This window comes from Chroicocephalus ridibundus, chromosome 6, assembly GCF_963924245.1.
Source record: "Chroicocephalus ridibundus chromosome 6, bChrRid1.1, whole genome shotgun sequence".
NCBI lineage: Eukaryota > Metazoa > Chordata > Aves > Charadriiformes > Laridae > Chroicocephalus > Chroicocephalus ridibundus.
Window position 1 is genome coordinate 22,858,384 of NC_086289.1, and position 21,612 is coordinate 22,879,995.

General features: G+C 52.0%; 3 protein-coding genes across 4 annotated transcripts in view; 1 reads left to right on the forward strand and 2 right to left on the reverse strand.

Annotated features, from left to right (window-relative positions):
- Positions 1-14,403, forward strand: part of LOC134517511 (zona pellucida sperm-binding protein 4-like) — a 32,963-nt gene extending 18,560 nt beyond the window's left edge. For both annotated transcript variants that reach the window (XR_010071651.1, XM_063339081.1), the window contains 4 exons: positions 11,608-11,729; positions 11,808-11,910; positions 12,480-12,635; positions 14,164-14,403. Coding sequence is in view for 1 of the 2 variants with exons in the window: in XM_063339081.1 (XP_063195151.1) it covers positions 11,608-11,729; positions 11,808-11,910; positions 12,480-12,635; positions 14,164-14,213 (431 nt within the window). In the remaining variant the exon portion in view is untranslated. The remainder of the gene's footprint in view (positions 1-11,607; positions 11,730-11,807; positions 11,911-12,479; positions 12,636-14,163) is intronic.
- On the reverse strand, positions 200-6,427 carry LOC134517584 (cytochrome P450 2C9-like). The gene is made up of 9 exons (XM_063339231.1): positions 6,222-6,427; positions 5,714-5,876; positions 5,066-5,215; positions 4,607-4,767; positions 4,054-4,230; positions 3,389-3,530; positions 2,772-2,959; positions 1,484-1,625; positions 200-763 (listed from the first exon to the last, which is right to left on the reverse strand). Exons 1-9 carry the CDS (start codon positions 6,399-6,401, stop codon positions 582-584), a joined length of 1,485 nt encoding a protein of 494 aa, XP_063195301.1. The 5' UTR covers positions 6,402-6,427; the 3' UTR covers positions 200-581.
- Positions 14,404-15,594: 1,191 nt separating the features above from the next.
- LOC134517188 (cytochrome P450 2C9-like) lies at positions 15,595-21,246 on the reverse strand. The gene is made up of 8 exons (XM_063338439.1): positions 21,015-21,246; positions 20,507-20,669; positions 19,859-20,008; positions 19,400-19,560; positions 18,847-19,023; positions 18,182-18,323; positions 16,906-17,082; positions 15,595-16,188 (listed from the first exon to the last, which is right to left on the reverse strand). Exons 1-8 carry the CDS (start codon positions 21,192-21,194, stop codon positions 16,007-16,009), a joined length of 1,332 nt encoding a protein of 443 aa, XP_063194509.1. The 5' UTR covers positions 21,195-21,246; the 3' UTR covers positions 15,595-16,006.
- Positions 21,247-21,612: the final 366 nt, after the last annotated feature.

Consider the following 21,612-nt stretch of genomic DNA (forward strand, 5'->3'; position numbering starts at 1 on the left):
GGCTCCCTGCGGGCAGCAGCACCGTGTCCAGTGGCTCAAGCAAGCAGGACCCTTGCCCCGGGAGGGACAGCCCTTCCCACAGGGCACTGGGCACAGGCAATGCAGATCTACCCTGCAGTGGAGCAGCAGATGGGGTGCTGCCCCAACCCAAAGGAAATAATGGCTCAAATAATCATAAAAAGATTTTTCTTTATTGGGTCATTAATGTACACACGTGCAGCGCTAACCATCTGCAAAGCATGCAGCTCTTGGTGGGACACATGCTGCAGGAGAAGCAGGTCGTGGGCAGCCATGGGAGCTGTGTGTGTGAGAAAATCAGCTATTTGATGCAGCCACTGCGCTCAAGGAGCCCACGGAGAGAGCATCAGTGCAACAGGCTGCAATGTCACCCAGGGCCTCCCTGGGATGTGGTAGAGCAGTTCCAGGAGGCTTTGAAGGTGCCTACTCTGTGCACCTGTGTTTGGGCTGTCTTCCTGGAAGCCTTAGGGAGGTGCGCCAATGCTTCTGCCATTGGTTTTAGTAAGGGAGATGTAAAAGGAGTAGCCAGGCTCAGGATACCGTGGAAAGAGTTTCTGTGCTTTTTAGCGGGGGACAGCACAGAGCTGGTAGGCAGGAGGTACGTTGGCTGTCCCACTCAGTGTTGGGGTTATGCTGAGTTCCTGGGGGTCAACGACAGGCTTCAAGGTAAAGTTCTGCAAGATGATGGCCATGAGTAGGAATATCTCCATGCGTGCCAGGCTCTCTCCGGGGCATATTCGCTTCCCTGGAAGTGAAAACAGCAAATAGTGCTCGACAGGTGTTGCCAAGTAGACAAGAGTTTGTACTAAGCAGGTATGTTAGGCAGCTTTATTTACCAGATACAGCTCCAGCAGTGAGACGACTGTCGGGATTACTAAGGACGTTTGCAAGAGAATAGTTTGTTGGAGAAAGATGGACACCCACCCTTGGCAGTTTGGTTGGGTGTGTGAAGGAAGAACAAGAGCAGAAGAAGTCTTGAGCATAGAGGGGGCGTCACAGAGGGCAAGGTGAGAGAGAGTAAGGGCACATGAAGCACAGATGAGAAAACAGAGGGTAGGGGCTATTGGTAGGTGAGTGGTTGATTGTAGCCCGAGAGGTACTTAAGAGGTGCTGGGAAAAGTGCAACTACCACGGAAAGAGAGGATGGTTAAGGATGACTTTGGTGGTTGTGTCGGAAGGTGACAGGTTTTTTAGAAAGCGTCAATAGATCCCATTCACATCATTACGTCGGCAACTCCCAGTAGGAGGTTTGAGAAGCCTCCAGGCCTGAACACGATGGGAGGTGCAGCTGGGGAACGGAGCAGCAGGGAGGGGTTATCCAGAGAGCAGTGAGCCCTATGGAAGCACCGGTGGGACCACGCTGGGAAGAGGGAGCGTGTGTTATAGGGAAAGGCAGAATGGTCCCCAGAGGAGGAGGAGGACGACGGCGACAGGGAGAGGAAGAGAGAGAAAGCCAGTGCTTTACCTGCTGAGAAGGGCATGAAGAACTCGCTCTTCCTAAAGGTGCCGTTCTCGTTCAAGAAGTGTCCAGGGTTGAACTCATTTGGGTTTGGAAACTCTTTACTGTCGTGGAGGACAGAAGTGAGGACAGGAAAGATTGTGGTGCCCTGAGATAACACAAGGAGAAGAGCAGAATATGAAGGGGAGGTGAGTTAGGTCACTTAATCCGACTGCCTGCCAAGTTAAGACTGAGCATCCCAGCACAGTCCTACTAGTGCCTTTGGTTTCCTTTTGGGGACCTTGCCTTTGGGGAGGCAGCTTTAGGGAGAGCCTGCTAGATGGGACAGCAGGGACAATTGTTGGCTGATCTTCCTGAACGCTCCCTCTCACTTTCAGACCGTTTATCCTCACTTTGCTCTAGTCGTCTGGGGACACCCCACCTAATTCTTCCTCTTTCTCAGTGTTTCACCCTAATGAACTTGTAGACGTTCCTTCTTTTCTGTGAGCCCCGAAAAGCAAAAGGTTGCTTTCCCGTCTCCTGACAAATTTCTTCTGCCACAGTCCTCTTCCTTCCCTCTTCCTGACCAGCCATTGGTGGGGGTGTGAAAGAAGTAATCCGACAGTGATGACACAAGAGCCATCTGCTAGAAGCTGAGCAGGTCCCTGGGTCCTGCCTTTTGATTTTACACAGACAGCTGAAAATTAAAAGGCCAACAGCCTGTGTGCTGCTGTTCCCCTGCTGTACACAGGCAGCCAGAAGAGCAACGAGCGCTGCTGCGACAGGCCAGGCCATGGGTTGCTGTAGCCCATCAGCCTGCCTCTGGCAATGGCCAGCAGTGACTGCCTCAAGAAGTGTGTAAAAACAGGCAAAGAGGTTTTGCTCGTTCCCTTGATTGCAAACGTAGTCTTCAGCACTTTGTGGCTCTGGGGTTTTCTGTGCTCAATAACCACCAACTGACTTTGCTTCCAGGCATGCGCACAGGCTCTCCTGGAGGGTGGTGAGCAGTTCCATGGCTTTGCTGCCTTTTGTGTGAGGAGTCACTGCTCTGTTTTTTTTGTGAACCCACCGTGTTTCTGCAGATGGATAAAGCTGTGGAGCAAGTGAGCAAAGGTGTTGGGCAGAGCTACTGTTCCAGTCTTGGCCCACGGAGTGGCAGCAAGGGGCTGCAAGTGAGCTACAGGAGCCTGAGGATAACACCTTCCTGAAGGGCTGGGTGATACTAGGTCAGGCCACTGCACTTCTAGCTTCTGGCTTGTAACTGCCAGCCTAAGAGCAAAAGTGCTGCCGAACTTGAGGGACCTTGCCCACTAACCTTGGGAATGACATACTCTCTGAAGCAGAGGTCTTTGGTCACAGCGCGAGGGACACTCAGGGGGACGAGGGAGATGAAGCGCTGGATTTCATGGACCACCGCATCTGTGTAGGGCATCTGGGTCCGGTCAGCCACGCAAGGTTTTCGTGATCGTCCTACTACCCGGTCAATCTCTTCTTGAACTTTCTCTGTCATGAGAAGCACAAACCATAAAACGGGTAAATAAAACCAAACCTACCTAAACAGGTTGCCCTAAGCTGCCCACAAATCACACATCACAGATGACAGGAGCACTGATGTTGGTTTTGGTGTCGACGAGAACACAGTTCCACTGCGGCCCATGCAAAGAATGTCCTCCCAGTGACTTGACTAAATAGGAGTACTGGGCGGTAAAGACACACAGTCAAGTCCTTGGCTGTGAGGGGAGTGCAGCTGATGATGATGCCAGTGAAGCTGAGGGATCTCTAATGCCTGCCCTGGGGAATGACAGTGCAAGGACTTTGCCCATTTGGGTAAAATGTGCGAGAGAGAGGAGGAAAGTTGGGAGAAGGATGTGGTGCTAGACGCGTGCCCAGCCCAGGGGAACAGCTAGAGAGGAAGAGGTCACAGACTGGTACCTTGTATCTTTGGGTATTTGAGAAGAAGCAGAAGCCCATATCTTACAGTCGTGCTAGTTGTCTCAGTCCCGGCAATGAACAAGTCGAAGGCGCTGGTTATCAGGTTCTTCATGTGGAAACTGGAATTGGGGTGCTCTTTCTCCTAGGGAAAAGGCTGGGCTGTTTCTCTGGCTGGGCTGAGAAAAGCGACCCTTTCTTGTGTCATCCCAGGCCTTCTTTCTCACCCAGAGCTCTTGCATTTCTCTGCTAAGCTGCAGCAGCCACCTGGGACATTGCAATGCTCTCTTTGTGCAGTAAGCTCAACGCCAGCGCGGCCTTCTTTCAAGCTGTGCACCAAATGGTACGTAGCTGCATGTCTGCCCTTGCTGTGCTAACTGCTTTCCAGTGGAAGAACTGCAAGACCAGACTGCACACATCCCTGTGTTTCAGTGAGAGCAGATGAAGGTCTTGCTGTCCAAGCAGGTGCAGGTAGGGGCTGGTGAGTGTGCAGACCCAGAGCTATAAGCTCTAGCACAGGCAATATCTGGGGTATTGCTGGTGCCTTCCCACTGCACAGCCTAGCTGCCTGGGAAGGGATCATCCCAGTGTCTGTGTTACTTAGGAGAGGGAAGGGGCTCAGTGTAGGTGTGTTGGGGATGAGCTGGGGCTGTACGCTGTCTCCTTACCTCCTGCATTTTGGTGAGGAAGCAATCAATGAAATCCTGAGGGGAGCTGGGATCTAGGGTGGCTTGGTGTATCTTCACCTCCTCTGCCACAAAGGCTTTTAGAGCATCAAATTCTGTGAATATTTTGTTGTGCGGGCCAGGCAAGTAATCCAGGATATTTGAGAACATCTGGTAGAGCTGGAAAGAAAGAAACAGGAGGGTCCCTAGCATGACCATTGCCCCATCCTTTGATATTACCAAAAAGCCTAGGAAGTTCACAACCCTCTCAACTGAGACAAGCAGAAGGGCGGTGAGGCTGGGCAGTCTGACAGGGCAGTAGGGGCTTGCTTAGTGGTAGGAACCTTAGGCGGAGAAGAAGGGCGTCAGGACTAGGGCGAAGCACCCTCAGCTCTCCATTGGTGAGGGTGCGTCTTGCTCTTGAATGAATTCCCTCCTGTGCAGCAGAGCGCTGACGGGGTCCTACTTGGAAAACTGAGATGGGACTTCACTGGGAGGAAGGCTCCCTGCTCCCCTAGGAGAATGTTGACACACTAAAATGCCTACTGGATTGTACCTGTCCCCAGTAGGAGTTCGTCATCTCAAAGATGTTGTTCATGTTATTCATCAGGGCCAGGAACTTCTTGTCTTTATAGTCATATCGTCTCCCAAAGACAATGGAGCATATGACGTTGGAGACAGCACAGCTCAGCGTGAAGGTTGGGTCAAAAGGCGTTCCTGGGATTTCAGAAAAGTTACAAACCATAAAGAAAACCAACTATGGCTACTCATGGCTACTGTGGGTAACCTGGGCTCTGGTTGTTAGTGGAAATACCAGAACAGAGTCTCTGAACGACACAGAAGGGTCCCCAAAAAGAACAGTATGTGATCACGGAATTATTTACTGCTCTGTAACGAGGGGCAGCTGGTGCATGGACAAAGCACGTGCTAATTCTATTCTATGCTAAAGACATGGGTCTCCCTTAATACAGTCCTTTTTCTTGCAAACATAAGCTATATTGAAACTGTAGCATACCCTTTGTTTTGTTGATCTCTTCTAGCAAGTGCTCAGATTCCTCCTGGATCCTCTCTTCAATGCTCCTCTTCCCCATTCCAAAGTTGCGCAGAGTGCTGAGAGCAAACCGACGGACTTGTAACCACTCCTGGTTGTTGCTAAAAATAATCCCTGCAGAGGAAGAAGGAAGAGCAAAGACCTGGCTTGGGTGTGCTGGGTGTGAGATGAACAGAGGCTCACAGTGAGAGCGAATCCTGTCCCTGGGAGAGCACTGTCACGGTAGTGTCATAGAGTACTGTGGTTTGGAGACGCTCTATGGAGGTACTGTAGTCCACCTGCCTGCTTTTGGCCTTCTCCACCACATGCCCAACCTCCTTGTGAACAATTCATCGCTCGTATCTGCACATAATTCCCCTTGCTGCAGCTGGGGGCTGTTGCCGCTTGCCCTTTCACTGCACATCACTAAGATCAATCTGACTCCATTTCTCTACTACCCGCTTTGGGTGATGAAAGGCAGCAATTACAGCCCACTCTGCCTTCCCTTCTCCAGGTAGGACCCACCCACTCCCCACAGTCCTCCCTCCTGCATGGTACATTCCAGCCCTGATCTGCCAAATGAACGCTCAGCCCTTCCCTTCTCCTCAGAAGGAGCTCACTCAGCAAACATACCTAATCCGTTGTTCGCCCTGTCTCCTATTGGCATGTGTCCTCTGGCAGCAAACTCGTCCGCGCGATCAACCAAGGCTTCTTTCACCACATCATGTCCGTGCAGCACCACCACTGGGTCAGAGCCCAGGTGCACTGTGAACACTGGTCCATACTCTTCACTGAGCTGTCAAAATGCAAGACAGAAGATGGCCGTGGAGCAGAGCGGCAGGAGGAGTTGAAAAGTGGCCTTGCTGCTGCATCCCACGGCAGGCAGTGCAGCCTCACAGAGCAGCAACGTCAAGTTTTCGTCCTCTCCTGACAAATATAGGTGTGGAGAGGGTTCCCAGCTATCAGGCCCTGTGCAACAATGACAACAGCAGTGCGGGGGAGCAGCTGAGATCCTCGTGGCTTTTCTGCTCCTCTGGGATAGCTGCTTATCAAGCTATGGTCACAGACTGTCCCCACGCACAGGTCCCACACACTTCTTGCCCACAGAAGAAAGTAAGAGAGAAGAAGAAAGTGGCCTCACCTTCTGGAGGGTTGTGGCCAAGTCCTTTGGTTTCACCTGCAGCAAGTTACCTAGGATGGGAAGGGGAGCTGGTCCCGGAGGCATCTTCCCCTTTCCAGACCTCCCTCTCCATGCTGTGATGGAGAGCAGGCAAGCAATGCAAACCAGGAGGACAACAGTGGCTGCTCCCAGGAGCTCCATTTGCTTCTGTGGCTCAGGAGGGAGCGACTCTGGCTGCCGGAGCCCGAGTCTATATACCGAAGGGCTATGTTAGCTATGCTAGCTATGTTACCTCAACAGCAGGTTTTGGATCACGTGGCTGAGTCAGTCAATATTAGTAGTCAATCATTTGTTTGACTGCCCTGTGTTATGAAACTAGGACTTCTCTCAGTGTTAATTGGCCATCAAAGACACACCTTATCTCAAACAATTGCAGAGGCCAACTGAGGTTAAGAAATTTACAATGTGTTCATAAAACTTGTTTTGTTTCATCTAAAGTTTATTATTAAAGAGATCACACTAGGGGCACACTCTTCGACTCAGGCGCTCCTGGAAATTCACTGTCACGAGAGTGTCTTCGAAGTACTTCAGTGCTGTTTGCATTTTCTGTTCTTTGGTATTAATCGTACAAGCTCTCAGTGGGGTGAGCCATCCTTGCTTGTTCCTGAAGTCTTCCTGACATTATCAGTGGAGTTCGCACTGCGTGTGATGTGCCAAAGAACATACTGACGTGTTCTCCTCAATGCACAGCAATTGCCTCGGTCTCTCTGCCTAGAGATGTCTGGCCTCACAGGAGGGGAAAGTATAAAATATCCGTCTGGCAAGGGCAGAAAGGTCTCCAGACGTCACAATAGATGAGAAAGGATTTGCCAGGAGAGATAAGAAAAAGACATAAGAAAAGGGGACTAGACCTTGGGACTCTGACCTCTTTGAGGTCTCCTAGAGGAAAGGGTGAGAGAAGCAGGTAGAGAAGAGAGAAATCTTGAGATGGGTCTCTTGAGAGGGTCTCTGGGCAATGGCTTCCCAAGCTGAGCCAGAGGTGCGCTTGTGAGAGGCTGGGTATAGGTCAGTGCAACCTGGCCACTACTCCTTGCACTTGCAATGACCCAAGCAGCGCACCCAAGCTACTGCTAGAAGCTGGCACGTACGAGTTCCCTGGTTAGTTGTTGTCTGACTCCAACATGAGGAACTGCTCCCCTGGAAGGGCCAGAGGTGCTCTGGGAGACTGCAGAGCATGTCTGGTGTATTGCAAGGGCTTCAAAAAGAGCTGGGGAGGCTTCCTGCCCACTCTGGGGCTGTGTACCTGCGAGGTCCCAACAGCAGTGGCAACGGCGGGTAGAAAGGACCCTCAGGGCTGTGGCACTGCCTGTGCTCAGCTCGCTCAGTCTGGCCATATCCCTCTGTCTTTCCTGAGCTGCGACGCTTCTGCAGGCAGACAGGACTCATCCCACTGAGTGGAAGGTGTTGCGAGGATAGGGGACGTGGGACTTGGTGGGAATCAGCGAGGGGCCTGGGTGAACCAGGTGCTTGGTTGGAGTGTGCTGGGTTTGCTGTGCCGCAGCGTGTTAGCGTGAGTTTCCCCTTCACGCAGAGGAGCTAGCGAAGTTTTGCAAAAGTTTCTGCAGCTTCCCCGTAAGTTCTTACGTCATCCTTGCTCTCTTGCATTGGTGCAATAATTTGCTAGCTGTTCTTTTAAAATGTCATTTCACTTCTTAAAGACCTGTACTTGATACTTTGGTGGAAAAACTGAATTGCCAACAAGTTTGGGCTAGTTGCTTATCCGCTGACGTGAACTCCTCTGCATCGGCTCAGATGTTGCCAGGGCAGTTCATGGGAGTTCATGTCGCTCTGGGTGAAAGCGGAGTTCATGGGAGTTTACACGGCTACAGGAGGTCTCTCTGCTGCCTGAGTTCATTGCCTTGCCACCTTCCCTGTAAAGTGCCGTTGACCCTGGGGACGAGGGCTTACTTCCTAGCTCTACCTCACAGTTTGAGACACACTTTGGGCAAGAGCCCTGGAACTGGGAATACTTTCAAGCTTTCTCATTTTTGTCAGAATAAAATCATTATATTCCAGATATTCCCACCGCCCTGGCAGACACACTGGGGGTTTACAAGGGAGGAAAACACATCAGACTAGTCACTCAGACCCGTCCCTGTGGGAAAACACAGACCTTTTCATGTCACAGTAGTATTCCAGGGTTTTCCGAGTACTCACTTCTGTTTGCAGATGCTAAGAGTAGGCAGGACTGCTCTGTCCTCTCCGTTCACGTGAAAGTCCAGGAAGGCCAGGCTGAAATGCCCTCCTCTCCATCTTCACCAGGAGCTTTGGTTTTAAGTGAATTGGAGGCACCTATTGGGGATAGTCAAAGAAAAGGCTGCCAGTGTTGTAGCTTTTTCTCTTTTTTTCTAAACTAAAGCACAAGCTTGAAGCAAAACTGCCATCGTTGTGTAGAAGGCTTACTGCCTGAGCCTTCTCTTTTTGGACCTTGATTCAGAAGGTGGCACTGCAAAATGCCTCTCCTGCCCACTGTGCTGCCAGCACCCCTCATCCCCGGGAAGCTTGGTGTGGATGTCCCTGCTGTCGGCAAATACTGTTCACCTTCTGTGGAGGATTGTTTTGACCGAGCCTCTCCTCCATGCACTGCCAGTTTGTGCCACATATGGTGCACAGTACAAGCCAGACACAGCGATCTCGTCAGAGGCACTCCCACAATGCGCAGGGCGTTTTCTACGCCTCTTTCCAGCACTTCTTTGTGGTGGTGCTTAATACTTACTTTTCTTTCCACAGAAGCTCTAGAGAGCTTTCTACAGCCAGGGCTACTCCTACACTGCCGCTATGTCTGTCCCAGTCTCCAGGCTCAAAATTGTTAGGAGGAGAGGATTCTCCTGATGGATATCCCAGGAAGATTTTAGCTTGCTGGGCTCAGCTTCAGGCTAGTGGCCTACGGAGATTTTTTGCCTGCCCTACCTTCATCTTCTGCGTCGTCCTGTTTGTGGTGGTCTTGAGTGCTAGCTAAACTGGTGCTTACAGCTGGGTCACTGTACTGCGTGAGAACTATTAAATGGATGAGGAAGAGATTTGCGAGGAAGAGAGACCTGCCTGTTTCCTCTCAGCCAAGCTGCTTTCCGCTGCCTATCCCAACTTCTTCTTACCCATTTATCAGCAGATAACGCAGTGAAGTGAAGCATTCAGCAGTCACGCGGTGGCTGTGAGATTTGGGCAAGCTGTCCTGGCACAAGCTTCTACAGAGATGAAGCCTCCCTCCCTGCCAAAGTCCAAATGTTTTCCCCAGGTTCCTCTCCACTGTGGCTGCCCGGTGCCCAGGCAGGCGCTGGGACCAGCCCATTTGGTTCGTGAGCGCGGCTCAAACAGCAGCCACGCAGGCAGCCTGTCGAGATCCATTTGCTTCAGTCTCTGCCGGGCAGAGCAGCGGGAAAGGTCTTGTACTTTGTGGAACAGCTCTCCTGGTTGGTACATGAAAGAAGCAGCGCGCAGGGCAGGCACAGTGACGTTCTTCACCCGGCTGGCCGGCTGGGATCCCGGCATCCTGTGCTGCTGTAGAGGAGCGACGGGCTGTGGGCTAAGGTGGAAGAGCAAAGGAAACACCTCCCTTGGACTCAGCTACGACCCATGCCTGCTGCTGAGGGCTGGCTGGAGGGGTGGGCACGCTGCCCGCTGCGTGGGGCTGGGCAGCCGTCCGGAGGGTCTGCTGAGAGCAGGAGTGGGGTGGCTACCAACGGCACTGCGTTATTAAGGGTCAAGATTAGACGATCTCGGGATGATCTAGTCCCAAAGAAATAAGCAGATTACAAAAGAACACGGCGGCACAGGCTACGCCAGCGCTGCTGCTGCAAAAAGCAGGGCACAAAAACGCACGCACCAACTATGTGCGTGCCACCCCTGCAGCAGCGTGAAGACATCCACGCCTCCATTGCGTGAATACAGAAACATCTGTACGGAAAGATGGCCTTCCCATATGGAAATAAGGCTTTTACTCAGTGTGGGTGCTGTAGCCTGATGTGTGGCGAGGGAGAGAGAAGGCTCTACGTGAGACACGCTGCAGGTACAGGCAGGCGATGGGTGCTGGCAGGCAGAGGCTTTCTCTGGGATTACAGGGGCTCCCCTTACCTGTGTCTCAGGCCCATCCTGTCAGCCCACTTGGCCAGCCTTTGGGGGTGGGTGTCCCACAGAGCACATGGTCCTGCCACCTAGCAGCCATGCCCCGAACAGCCCTGGACTGCAAACGGGGCTGTAGTCCACAGCCAGGACCGTTTAAGGGGAATCACCTCCTTTTAGGTGTGCAAAGCCTGCCCGAGCGCCACAGTTTTCCACAGATTTCATGTGAAGGGCTATTTCTGTGCTTCTGTGTTGGCACCCCATGTCCGGCATTTGAAGCGGCGGCTCCTTTAAAAGAGCAAAAGAGCGTTGTCACGCAGCTTCTTGCACTCATGCCATGTAATGAGCAATTAGAGCAGCAGTAGGGTACATGGGGAAAAGCTGGTGGATCTCCTGCATGGGCCAGCAGCGGGAAGAACTCGGGGTGAGAAAAAAGGGTTTGAAGACCCTCCTGGGGCTGGACAGTAAATTGCACAGAGGAGTTCCTCTCAGCTTAGTGACATGAATGCAGGCTCGTCTCTTGACATAAGCGCAGCTCCTGCTTGCACACCTTCAAAGGGTGCAAGCAGATTGCGCTGGGTTCAGAGCCAGGTGAGAGCAATGGAAGGTGTTAAACTGCTGGGCTGGGTCCACCTGGACACTTTGGGAATTTCTGGTCCCAGCTGGCTCTGCAATTTAAAAGGCTAGGCTGAGAGCAGCTGCTTTATGGTCCTTAGCAAGAGAGCAGGATGGGTGTTGCAGGGCAGTCTAGGGCTGCATTTGGAGCTGTGCTCTTCTGGGGCTTTCTTGGTCCCCTTGTTTGGGTTGTGGGGGCTCAGGGTAGTGTTTTTTCTGATCCCACCCTGCTGGTTTGTGGCCAAGAAAGCCTGCAGTTCACCTTACCTCCAGGCTGGGAAGGGAACGCTTCCTTTGTGCTGACTACTTGGGGTAAGTGAGGGTGGTGTCAAGAGGCTTTCTTACTGCTGTATTTTGGCACAGTGCAGGTGTATGCCTGGAATGAGGAGAAAGGGGCAGCTTTTGATGTGAAGTGTTGTCTAACGGCTTCAGTGCATCTTGTGTAACCAGGGGGCTGTTTGTATGACCTAGCAGTCACGGGCTTTGGTGGCGTGCCGTGCCTAGATCTAGATGGTCTTGGCTGCTGGGTCTTGGCTCTTCCCTCACACACCCCTGCTGGCCCAGCCCCTAATACTGGCTAGGGCCTTTTTTCCGACAGAAGGGTAGGATTGTAGCGGACCCCGTCTTCAACGTGGGATGCTGAAACCTCTGCTGCTGCCTCCTCTTTCCCTAGATACCGAGGGGGAGGCACACGTTCTGCAGAATGACTCTGAGTGTGGGCTCTTGGTATCTGGGACTCCAGATGGCTCCAGGAAAGTATTGGTCTCCTATACTGGCTGTTATGTCTTTGAATGGGTGAGTGACCTTAGGGGTTCTGCTGGGACTGTGGCTACTGCTGCTCTGGCTGCCCTGACTGGTGTGGCTCTCCCCTAGGATGGCAATTACCTCATGCTGGTTGGGCTTGAAGGAACAGACGATGCTGGACAAAAGGTTCTTCATGAAGAGAAGCTGCTCAGGTGCCCTGTGGACCTTCCTGGTAAGACTGACAGCTCATTAGGAAGTCCCACTTGTATCTTGTGGTGATGAGTGCCCTTCCTTTTGGATGTCTGTTCCTAGTCAGTCTGGGGCTGGGCAGAGGGACTTACTGCTGTGCAGGAGACTCCCTGGAGGAGGGTTTCAGACAGAAGAGCCACCAACTTGCTGAGGGCTTGTGCCTCCTCTGCAGGGTCAGCAGGTGAATGTTCCTTATGTCTCCTAGACATGTTCTGACTGCATCGATCCCTGCAAGTTCAGGGACTGAGCTGGAGACTGGGTACAATGATTTTTCCAAACTACCAGAGTTGATCCGGAATACTTTATCTTGACAGATCCCATACAGTCTAGTCTCTTGTGCGTGGCTTCGGGGGGAGTCTCTGTTCCAGGGAATGCAGGTCCCTTCTAAGCCGGCTTCCGTGCCAGCTCCAGGCTGTGTGTTTCACCCTCACTTGAGCCTAACTTCCCTCGATCTGCATGCAGAGTCACCAAGACATCTGCCAGCAGTGTCCTGTGTGTCTTTACCCCGCTGCTCCTTGTGCCTTAGCTGCAAACTCCTGCTGTTTCTTCCAGCCCTGGATGCTCCAAGCAGTGGTGTCTGTTCTGCTGTCCTCAGCCAAGACCGGCTGCTGTGTGCCTCCTTGCCTATCAGCCAGGGAGACTGTGAAGAGCGAGGCTGCTGCTATGACCCTAGGGACAGGGTGAAGCCTTGTTACTTTGGTAACACAGGTAAGCGTGCCTCCTCCTGGAGGAGCCGTGAACTGGGATTCCTTACTTCCCTGGTAGAGCAGTATTGGTGTGTACCGGTGCTGCTGAGTGCGTTCCTAAATGCAGGACTGGCTTCAAGGGTAGCCCTACAGAGCTGTGGTGGGTTGACCCTGGCTGGACACCAGGGGCCCTGCTCTATCACTCCCCCTCTGCACTGGACAGGGGAGAGAAAGTATAATGAAAGACTCATGGGTTGAGGTAAAGATCGTTCACCAATTACCATCACAGGCAAAACAGACTCACCTTGGGGAAAGTAGTTAAATTTATTACCATTCAAATCAGAGTAGGATAATGAGAAATAAATCCAAATCTTAAAGCACCTTCCCCCCACCCCTCCGTTCTTCCCAGGCTTAACTTTATGCCCAAATTCTCTACCTCCTCTCCCCGCGCAACACAGGGGGATGGGGAATGGGGGTTGTGGTCAGTTCATCCCATGTTGTCTCTGTCGCCCCTCTCTCCTCACGGGGAGGACTCCTCACACTCTTCCCCTGCTCCAGCATGGGGTCCCATCCAAGCATGGGTCCCTTTTATGGGCTGCAGTCCTTCAGGAACAGACCGTTGCAGTGTGGGTCCCCCACATGGTCACAAGTCCTGCCAGCAAACCTGCTCCAGCATGGGCTCCTCTCCCCATGGGGCCACAGCTCCTGCCAGGCGCCTGCTCTAGCGTGGGCTTTCCCACAGGGCCACAGCCTCCTTTGGGCATCCGCCCGCTCCAGCGTGGGGTCTTCTACAGGCTGCAGGTGGATATCTGCTCCACCATGAACCTCCATGGTCTGCAAGGGCGACAGCCTGCCTCACCATGGTCTTCACCACGGGCTGCAGAGGAATCCCTGCTACAGCGCCTGGAGCACCTCCTCCCCTCCTTCTTCACTGACCTTGGCATCTGCAGAGCTGTTTCTCTCACATATTCTCACTCCTCTCTCCAGCTGCAGTTGCTGGGCTGTTTTGTTCCCCCTTCTTAAATATGTTATCCCAGAGGTGCTACCACCGTCACTGATGGGCTTGACCTTGGCTACTGGTGGGTCCATGTTGGAGCCAGCTGGCATGGGCTCTATCGGATGTAGGGGAAGCTTCTAGCAGCTTCTCACAGGAGCCACCCCTATAACCCCCCTGCTACCAACACCTTGCCACACAAAACTAATACAAGAGCTCATGGTAAGGTCTCTCCCCGTGCTTGCCTGGGGATCCTACGTGACTGCTCTTTCTGGTTGCACCTCTGTCCATTTGAGGCAATCCTAGATGAGAGGCCAGCAATGGTTTGCCATTGTTTTAGAGTACACAGGCATTAAAGCTGCATCCTGCGTGGGCAAAAATGGAGGGAGAAGGAGGGATGAACCTGGGATGTGAGCAAATATGATATTTTACTCAAAATACCACCAAACATTTCCAAAGAGAGGTGGAAAATACTGCATATTGTATTCTCTGCAGTACTCACAAGGTCTCCGAGTACCTTGTGACTACCATCACAGAAATTGTGTTTTACCTCTAGGACTTTTATATGACCATGATGCAGGGGACAAGAAATACCTACGTAAATGAAGATCAAGACAAGCGCTGCAAACCAGACATCCAAACACAAGCAAAGCCCGCGAGGACAAATAAGCCCAGAGGAGAGCCACCTGTGGTGGAATCCATTTATGAAAACCATCCACCCTGTCACTGAAGGAAAAGCACCGAGTAGGGGCTGGGACTAGAGATAACAGACACGATCCTTTTCCTGGACACCAGGGGTCACGCGGTTGCAGTTTATGAACAAGACAGTTTTCTCTTTGTGTGTACATGAAATTCTACGGAGGACAGGACAAAAGAGACTTTGGAGAGGGGAAGAACTTGTTTGCAATGACGCCTCTGAGATGCAGAAGCTAAATGAGATTCCCCTGGAATACCCAAGGTCTCTGGGAGAGTTGGTTTTGCTGTCCTCCTAAATTTAAGTTCATTCATTTTAATAAATATCATCTAAATCCTCGCAGTGATTCTGATGGTAGGAAAGAGCAGCCAGAGAGTTGTTTGCAGTCCCCATGGCTCAGGTGGCTGAGCTTCTCCCAACAGCCTGCAAAGACAGGGATGCACTCTTTTCATTTAGCAGAAGGAGTCCAGACCATAAGGGAGATGAAGTGATATGCCCAAGAAAAGTGGGAAGAGAATACAACTCCAGCTGCAGAACTTACCCCCTGTGATGGCAACTTCCCGTCATTCTCAGCTGTTCCTTACCCACCATGGCCTCTCACTCACACTGTTCTCTCCTCTGTACCTTGGCATTTCAGCTGGGAGGTGGGACGGGAGTGTGATTCAGGCAGGAGACACCCTCCACAGAAACGATCTCCTCAGCAGCCCTATCTTGATTCGCGTGGGGGTCCTGCGTGGCTGCAGTGACAGGCAGGGCTGTCCTCGAGGACAACAGAAGGCCTGGGGGAGATGGCAGGAGAAGGACAGAGAGGAGCCATAGGGCAGGTGCTCCCAGCTTGTGGGAAGGCTGGACCGTAGAGTGCCTGAGAAATGAGAGGAGCCCCCTGGACCAGCCAGAGGTCCCATCGAGGGGGTGAAGGCAGCTGGAGCTTCAGCCTCTGAACTGAGGGGAGAGTGTTCTCCTCCAGGAGGGATGCTGCAGCGATCTTAATCCAGCTGTGAACAGCAGGATCGGTAGCCCCAAGAACAGCCGATAGAGCTGCTGATAGCCCGCAGGCTGCAGGGGCCCCTTCTCCTCCCACACCATGAGCCATCCTGGCTGGTGGTGTGCTGCCACTGCCCAGGGGCTCCCTGCGGGCAGCAGCACCGTGTCCAGTGGCTCAAGCAAGCAGGACCCTTGCCCCGGGAGGGACAGCCCTTCCCACAGGGCACTGGGCACAGGCACTGCAGATCTACCCTGCAGTGGAGCAGCAGATGGGGTGCTGCCCCAACCCAAAGGAAATAATGGCTCAAATAATCATAAAAAGATTTTTCTTTATTGGGTCATTAATGTACACACGTGCAGCGCTAACCATCTGCAAAGCATGCTGCTCTTGGTGGGACACATGCTGCAGGAGAAGCAGGTCGTGGGCAGCCATGGGAGCTGTGTGTGTGAGAAAATCAGCTATTTGATGCAGCCACTGCGCTCAAGGAGCCCACAGAGAGAGCATCAGTGCAACAGGCTGCAATGTCACCCAGGGCCTCCCTGGGATGTGGTAGAGCAGTTCCAGGAGGCTTTGAGGGTGCCTACTCTGTGCACCTGTGTTTGGGCTGTCTTCCTGGAAGCCTTAGGGAGGTGCGCCAATGCTTCTGCCATTGGTTTTAGTAAGGGAGATGTAAAAGGAGTAGCCAGGCTCAGGATACCGTGGAAAGAGTTTCTGTGCTTTTTAGCGGGGGACAGCACAGAGCTGGTAGGCAGGAGGTACGTTGGTTGTCCCACTCAGTGTTGGGGTTATGCTGAGTTCCTGGGGGTCAACGACAGGCTTCAAGGTAAAGTTCTGCAAGATGATGGCCATGAGTAGGAATATCTCCATGCGTGCCAGGCTCTCTCCGGGGCATATTCGCTTCCCTGGAAGTGAAAACAGCAAATAGTGCTCAACAGGTGTTGCCAAGTAGACAAGAGTTTGTACTAAGCAGGTATGTTAGGCAGCTTTATTTACCAGATACAGCTCCAGCAGTGAGACGACTGTCGGGATTACTAAGGACGTTTGCAAGAGAATAGTTTGTTGGAGAAAGATGGACACCCACCCTTGGCAGTTTGGTTGGGTGTGTGAAGGAAGAACAAGAGCAGAAGAAGTCTTGAGCATAGAGGGGGCATCACACAGGGCAAGGTGAGAGAGAGTAAGGGCACATGAAGCACAGATGAGAAAACAGAGGGTAGGGGCTATTGGTAGGTGAGTGGTTGATTGTAGCCCGAGAGGTACTTAAGAGGTGCTGGGAAAAGTGCAACTACCACGGAAAGAGAGGATGGTTAAGGATGACTTTGGTGGTTGTGTCGGAAGGTGATAGGTTTTTTAGAAAGCGTCAATAGATCCCATTCACATCATTACGTCGGCAACTCCCAGTAGGAGGTTTGAGAAGCCTCCAGGCCTGAACACGATGGGAGGTGCAGCTGGGGAACGGAGCAGCAGGGAGGGGTTATCCAGAGAGCAGTGAGACCTATGGAAGCACCGGTGGGACCACGCTGGGAAGAGGGAGTGTGTGTTATAGGGAAAGGCAGAATGGTCCCCAGAGGAGGAGGACGACGGCGACAGGGAGAGGAAGAGAGAGAAAGCCAGTGCTTTACCTGCTGAGAAGGGCATGAAGAACTCGCTCTTCCTAAAGGTGCCGTTCTCGTTCAAGAAGTGTCCAGGGTTGAACTCATTTGGGTTTGGAAACTCTTTACTGTCGTGGAGGACAGAAGTGAGGACAGGAAAGATTGTGGTGCCCTGAGATAACACAAGGAGAAGAGCAGAATATGAAGGGGAGGTGAGTTAGGTCACTTAATCCGACTGCCTGCCAAGTTAAGACTGAGCATCCCAGCACAGTCCTACTAGTGCCTTTGGTTTCCTTTTGGGGACCTTGCCTTTGGGCAGGCAGCTTTAGGGAGAGCCTGCTAGATGGGACAGCAGGGACAATTGTTGGCTGATCTTCCTGAATGCTCCCTCTCACTTTCAGACCGTTTATCCTCACTTTGCTCTAGTCGTCTGGGGACACCCCACCTAATTCTTCCTCTTTCTCAGTGTTTCACCCTAATGAACTTGTAGACGTTCCTTCTTTTCTGTGAGCCCCGAAAAGCAAAAGGTTGCTTTCCCGTCTCCTGACAAATTTCTTCTGCCACAGTCCTCTTCCTTCCCTCTTCCTGACCAGCCATTGGTGGGGGTGTGAGAGAAGTAATCCGACAGTGATGACACAAGAGCCATCTGCTAGAAGCTGAGCAGGTCCCTGGGTCCTGCCTTTTGATTTTACACAGACAGCTGAAAATTAAAAGGCCAACAGCCTGTGTGCTGCTGTTCCCCTGCTGTACACAGGCAGCCAGAAGAGCAACGAGCGCTGCTGCGACAGGCCAGGCCATGGGTTGCTGTAGCCCATCAGCCTGCCTCTGGCAATGGCCAGCAGTGACTGCCTCAAGAAGTGTGTAAAAACAGGCAAAGAGGTTTTGCTCGTTCCCTTGATTGCAAACGTAGTCTTCAGCACTTTGTGGCTCTGGGGTTTTCTGTGCTCAATAACCACCAACTGACTTTGCTTCCAGGCATGCGCACAGGCTCTCCTGGAGGGTGGTGAGCAGTTCCATGGCTTTGCTGCCTTTTGTGTGAGGAGTCACTGCTCTGGTTTTTTTGTGAACCCACCGTGTTTCTGCAGATGGATAAAGCTGCGGAGCAAGTGAGCAAAGGTGTTGGGCAGAGCTACTGTTCCAGTCTTGGCCCACAGAGTGGCAGCAAGGGGCTGCAAGTGAGCTACAGGAGCCTGAGGATAACACCTTCCTGAAGGGCTGGGTGAGGAAAGTTGGGAGAAGGATGTGGTGCTAGACGCGTGCCCAGCCCAGGGGAACAGCTAGAGAGGAAGAGGTCACAGACTGGTACCTTGTATCTTTGGGTATTTGAGAAGAAGCAGAAGCCCATATCTTACAGTCGTGCTAGTTGTCTCAGTCCCAGCAATGAACAAGTCGAAGGCGCTGGTTATCAGGTTCTTCATGTGGAAACTGGAATTGGGGTGCTCTTTCTCCTAGGAAAAAGGCTGGGCTGTTTCTCTGGCTGGGCTGAGAAAAGTGACCCTTTCTTGTGTCATCCCAGGCCTTCTTTCTCACCTAGAGCTCTTGCATTTCTCTGCTAAGCTGCAGCAGCCACCTGGGACATTGCAATGCTCTCTTTGTGCAGTAAGCTCAACGCCAGCGCGGCCTTCTTTCAAGCTGTGCACCAAATGGTACGTAGCTGCATGTCTGCCCTTGCTGTGCTAACTGCTTTCCAGTGGAAGAACTGCAAGACCAGACTGCACACATCCCTGTGTTTCAGTGAGAGCAGATGAAGGTCTTGCTGTCCAAGCAGGTGCAGGTAGGGGCTGGTGAGTGTGCAGACCCAGAGCTATAAGCTCTAGCACAGGCAATATCTGGGGTATTGCTGGTGCCTTCCCACTGCACAGCCTAGCTGCCTGGGAAGGGATCATCCCAATGTCTGTGTTACTTAGGAGAGGGAAGGGGCTCAGTGTAGGTGTGTTGGGGATGAGCTGGGGCTGTACGCTGTCTCCTTACCTCCTGCATTTTGGTGAGGAAGCAATCAATGAAATCCTGAGGGGAGCTGGGATCTAGGGTGGCTTGGTGTATCTTCACCTCCTCTGCCACAAAGGCTTTTAGAGCATCAAATTCTGTGAATATTTTGTTGTGTGGGCCAGGCAAGTAATCCAGGATATTTGAGAACATCTGGTAGAGCTGGAAAGAAAGAAACAGGAGGGTCCCTAGCGTGACCATTGCCCCATCCTTTGATATTACCAAAAAGCCTAGGAAGTTCACAACCCTCTCAACTGAGACAAGCAGAAGGGCGGTGAGGCTGGGCAGTCTGACAGGGCAGTAGGGGCTTGCTTAGTGGTAGGAACCTTAGGCGGAGAAGAAGGGTGTCAGGACTAGGGGGAAGCACCCTCAGCTCTCCATTGGTGAGGGTGCGTCTTGCTCTTGAATGAATTCCCTCCTGTGCAGCAGAGCACTGACGGGGTCCTACTTAGAAAACTGAGATGGGACTTCACTGGGAGGAAGGCTCCCTGCTCCCCTAGGAGAATGTTGACACACTAAAATGCCTACTGGATTGTACCTGTCCCCAGTAGGAGTTCGTCATCTCAAAGATGTTGTTCATGTTATTCATCAGGGCCAGGAACTTCTTGTCTTTATAGTCATATCGTCTCCCAAAGACAATGGAGCATATGACGTTGGAGACAGCACAGCTCAGCGTGAAGGTTGGGTCAAAAGGCGTTCCTGGGATTTCAGAAAAGTTACAAACCATAAAGAAAACCAACTATGGCTACTCATGGCTACTGTGGGTAACCTGGGCTCTGGTTGTTAGTGGAAATACCAGAACAGAGTCTCTGAACGACACAGAAGGGTCCCCAAAAAGAACAGTATGTGATCACGGAATTATTTACTGCTCTGTAACGAGGGGCAGCTGGTGCATGGACAAAGCACGTGCTAATTCTATTCTATGCTAAAGACATGGGTCTCCCTTAATACAGTCCTTTTTCTTGCAAACATAAGCTATATTGAAACTGGAGCATACCCTTTGTTTTGTTGATCTCTTCTAGCAAGTGCTCAGATTCCTCCTGGATCCTCTCTTCAATGCTCCTCTTCCCCATTCCAAAGTTGCGCAGAGTGCTGAGAGCAAACCGACGGACTTGTAACCACTCCTGGTTGTTGCTAAAAATAATCCCTGCAGAGGAAGAAGGAAGAGCAAAGACCTGGCTTGGGTGTGCTGGGTGTGAGATGAACAGAGGCTCACAGTGAGAGCGAATCCTGTCCCTGGGAGAGCACTGTCACGGTAGTGTCATAGAGTACTGTGGTTTGGAGACGCTCTATGGAGGTACTGTAGTCCACCTGCCTGCTTTTGGCCTTCTCCACCACATGCCCAACCTCCTTGTGAACAATTCATCGCTCGTATCTGCACATAATTCCCCTTGCTGCAGCTGGGGGCTGTTGCCGCTTGCCCTTTCACTGCACATCACTAAGATCAATCTGACTCCATTTCTCTACTACCCGCTTTGGGTGATGAAAGGCAGCAATTACAGCCCACTCTGCCTTCCCTTCTCCAGGTAGGACCCACCCACTCCCCACAGTCCTCCCTCCTGCATGGTACATTCCAGCCCTGATCTGCCAAATGAACGCTCAGCCCTTCCCTTCTCCTCAGAAGGAGCTCACTCAGCAAACATACCTAATCCGTTGTTCGCCCTGTCTCCTATTGGCATGTGTCCTCTGGCAGCAAACTCGTCCGCGCGATCAACCAAGGCTTCTTTCACCACATCATGTCCGTGCAGCACCACCACTGGGTCAGAGCCCAGGTGCACTGTGAACACTGGTCCATACTCTTCACTGAGCTGTCAAAATGCAAGACAGAAGATGGCCATGGAGCAGAGCGGCAGGAGGAGTTGAAAAGTGGCCTTGCTGCTGCATCCCACGGCAGGCAGTGCAGCCTCACAGAGCAGCAACGTCAAGTTTTCGTCCTCTCCTGACAAATATAGGTGTGGAGAGGGTTCCCAGCTATCAGGCCCTGTGCAACAATGACAACAGCAGTGCGGGGGAGCAGCTGAGATCCTCATGGCTTTTCTGCTCCTCTGGGATAGCTGCTTATCAAGCTATGGTCACAGACTGTCCCCACGCACAGGTCCCACACACTTCTTGCCCACAGAAGAAAGTAAGAGAGAAGAAGAAAGTGGCCTCACCTTCTGGAGGGTTGTGGCCAAGTCCTTTGGTTTCACCTGCAGCAAGTTACCTAGGATGGGAAGGGGAGCCGGTCCCGGAGGCATCTTCCCCTTTCCAGACCTCCCTCTCCATGCTGTGATGGAGAGCAGGCAAGCAATGCAAACCAGGAGGACAACAGTGGCTGCTCCCAGGAGCTCCATTTGCTTCTGTGGCTCAGGAGGGAGTGACTCTGGCTGCTGGAGCCCGAGTCTATATACCGAAGGGCTATGTTAGCTATGCTAGCTATGTTACCTCAACAGCAGGTTTTGGATCACGTGGCTGAGTCAGTCAATATTAGTAGTCAATCATTTGTTTGACTGCCCTGTGTTATGAAACTAGGACTTCTCTCAGTGTTAATTGGCCATCAAAGACACACCTTATCTCAAACAATTGCAGAGGCCAACTGAGGTTAAGAAATTTACAATGTGTTCCTAAAACTTGTTTTGTTTCATCTAAAGTTTATTATTAAAGAGATCACACTAGGGGCACACTCTTTGACTCAGGCGCTCCTGGAAATACACTGTCACGAGAGTATCTTCGAAGTACTTCAGTGCTGTTTGCATTTTCTGTTCTTTGGTA

Bases quoted from the DNA above. Each gene is read 5' to 3' on its own strand.
- LOC134517584 (XM_063339231.1), bottom strand. From the start codon at position 6,401: ATGGAGCTCCTGGGAGCAGCCACTGTTGTCCTCCTGGTTTGCATTGCT. The intron at 5,877-6,221 runs GTGAGGCCACTT...GCATTTTGACAG, and splicing joins TGGCCACAACCCTCCAGAAG to CTCAGTGAAGAGTATGGACC. The intron at 4,768-5,065 runs GTATGCTACAGT...CTGAAATCCCAG, and splicing joins AGAGATCAACAAAACAAAGG to GAACGCCTTTTGACCCAACC.
- LOC134517188 (XM_063338439.1), bottom strand. From the start codon at position 21,194: ATGGAGCTCCTGGGAGCAGCCACTGTTGTCCTCCTGGTTTGCATTGCT. The intron at 19,561-19,858 runs GTATGCTCCAGT...CTGAAATCCCAG, and splicing joins AGAGATCAACAAAACAAAGG to GAACGCCTTTTGACCCAACC. The intron at 19,024-19,399 runs GTACAATCCAGT...CTTTCTTTCCAG, and splicing joins CGAACTCCTACTGGGGACAG to CTCTACCAGATGTTCTCAAA.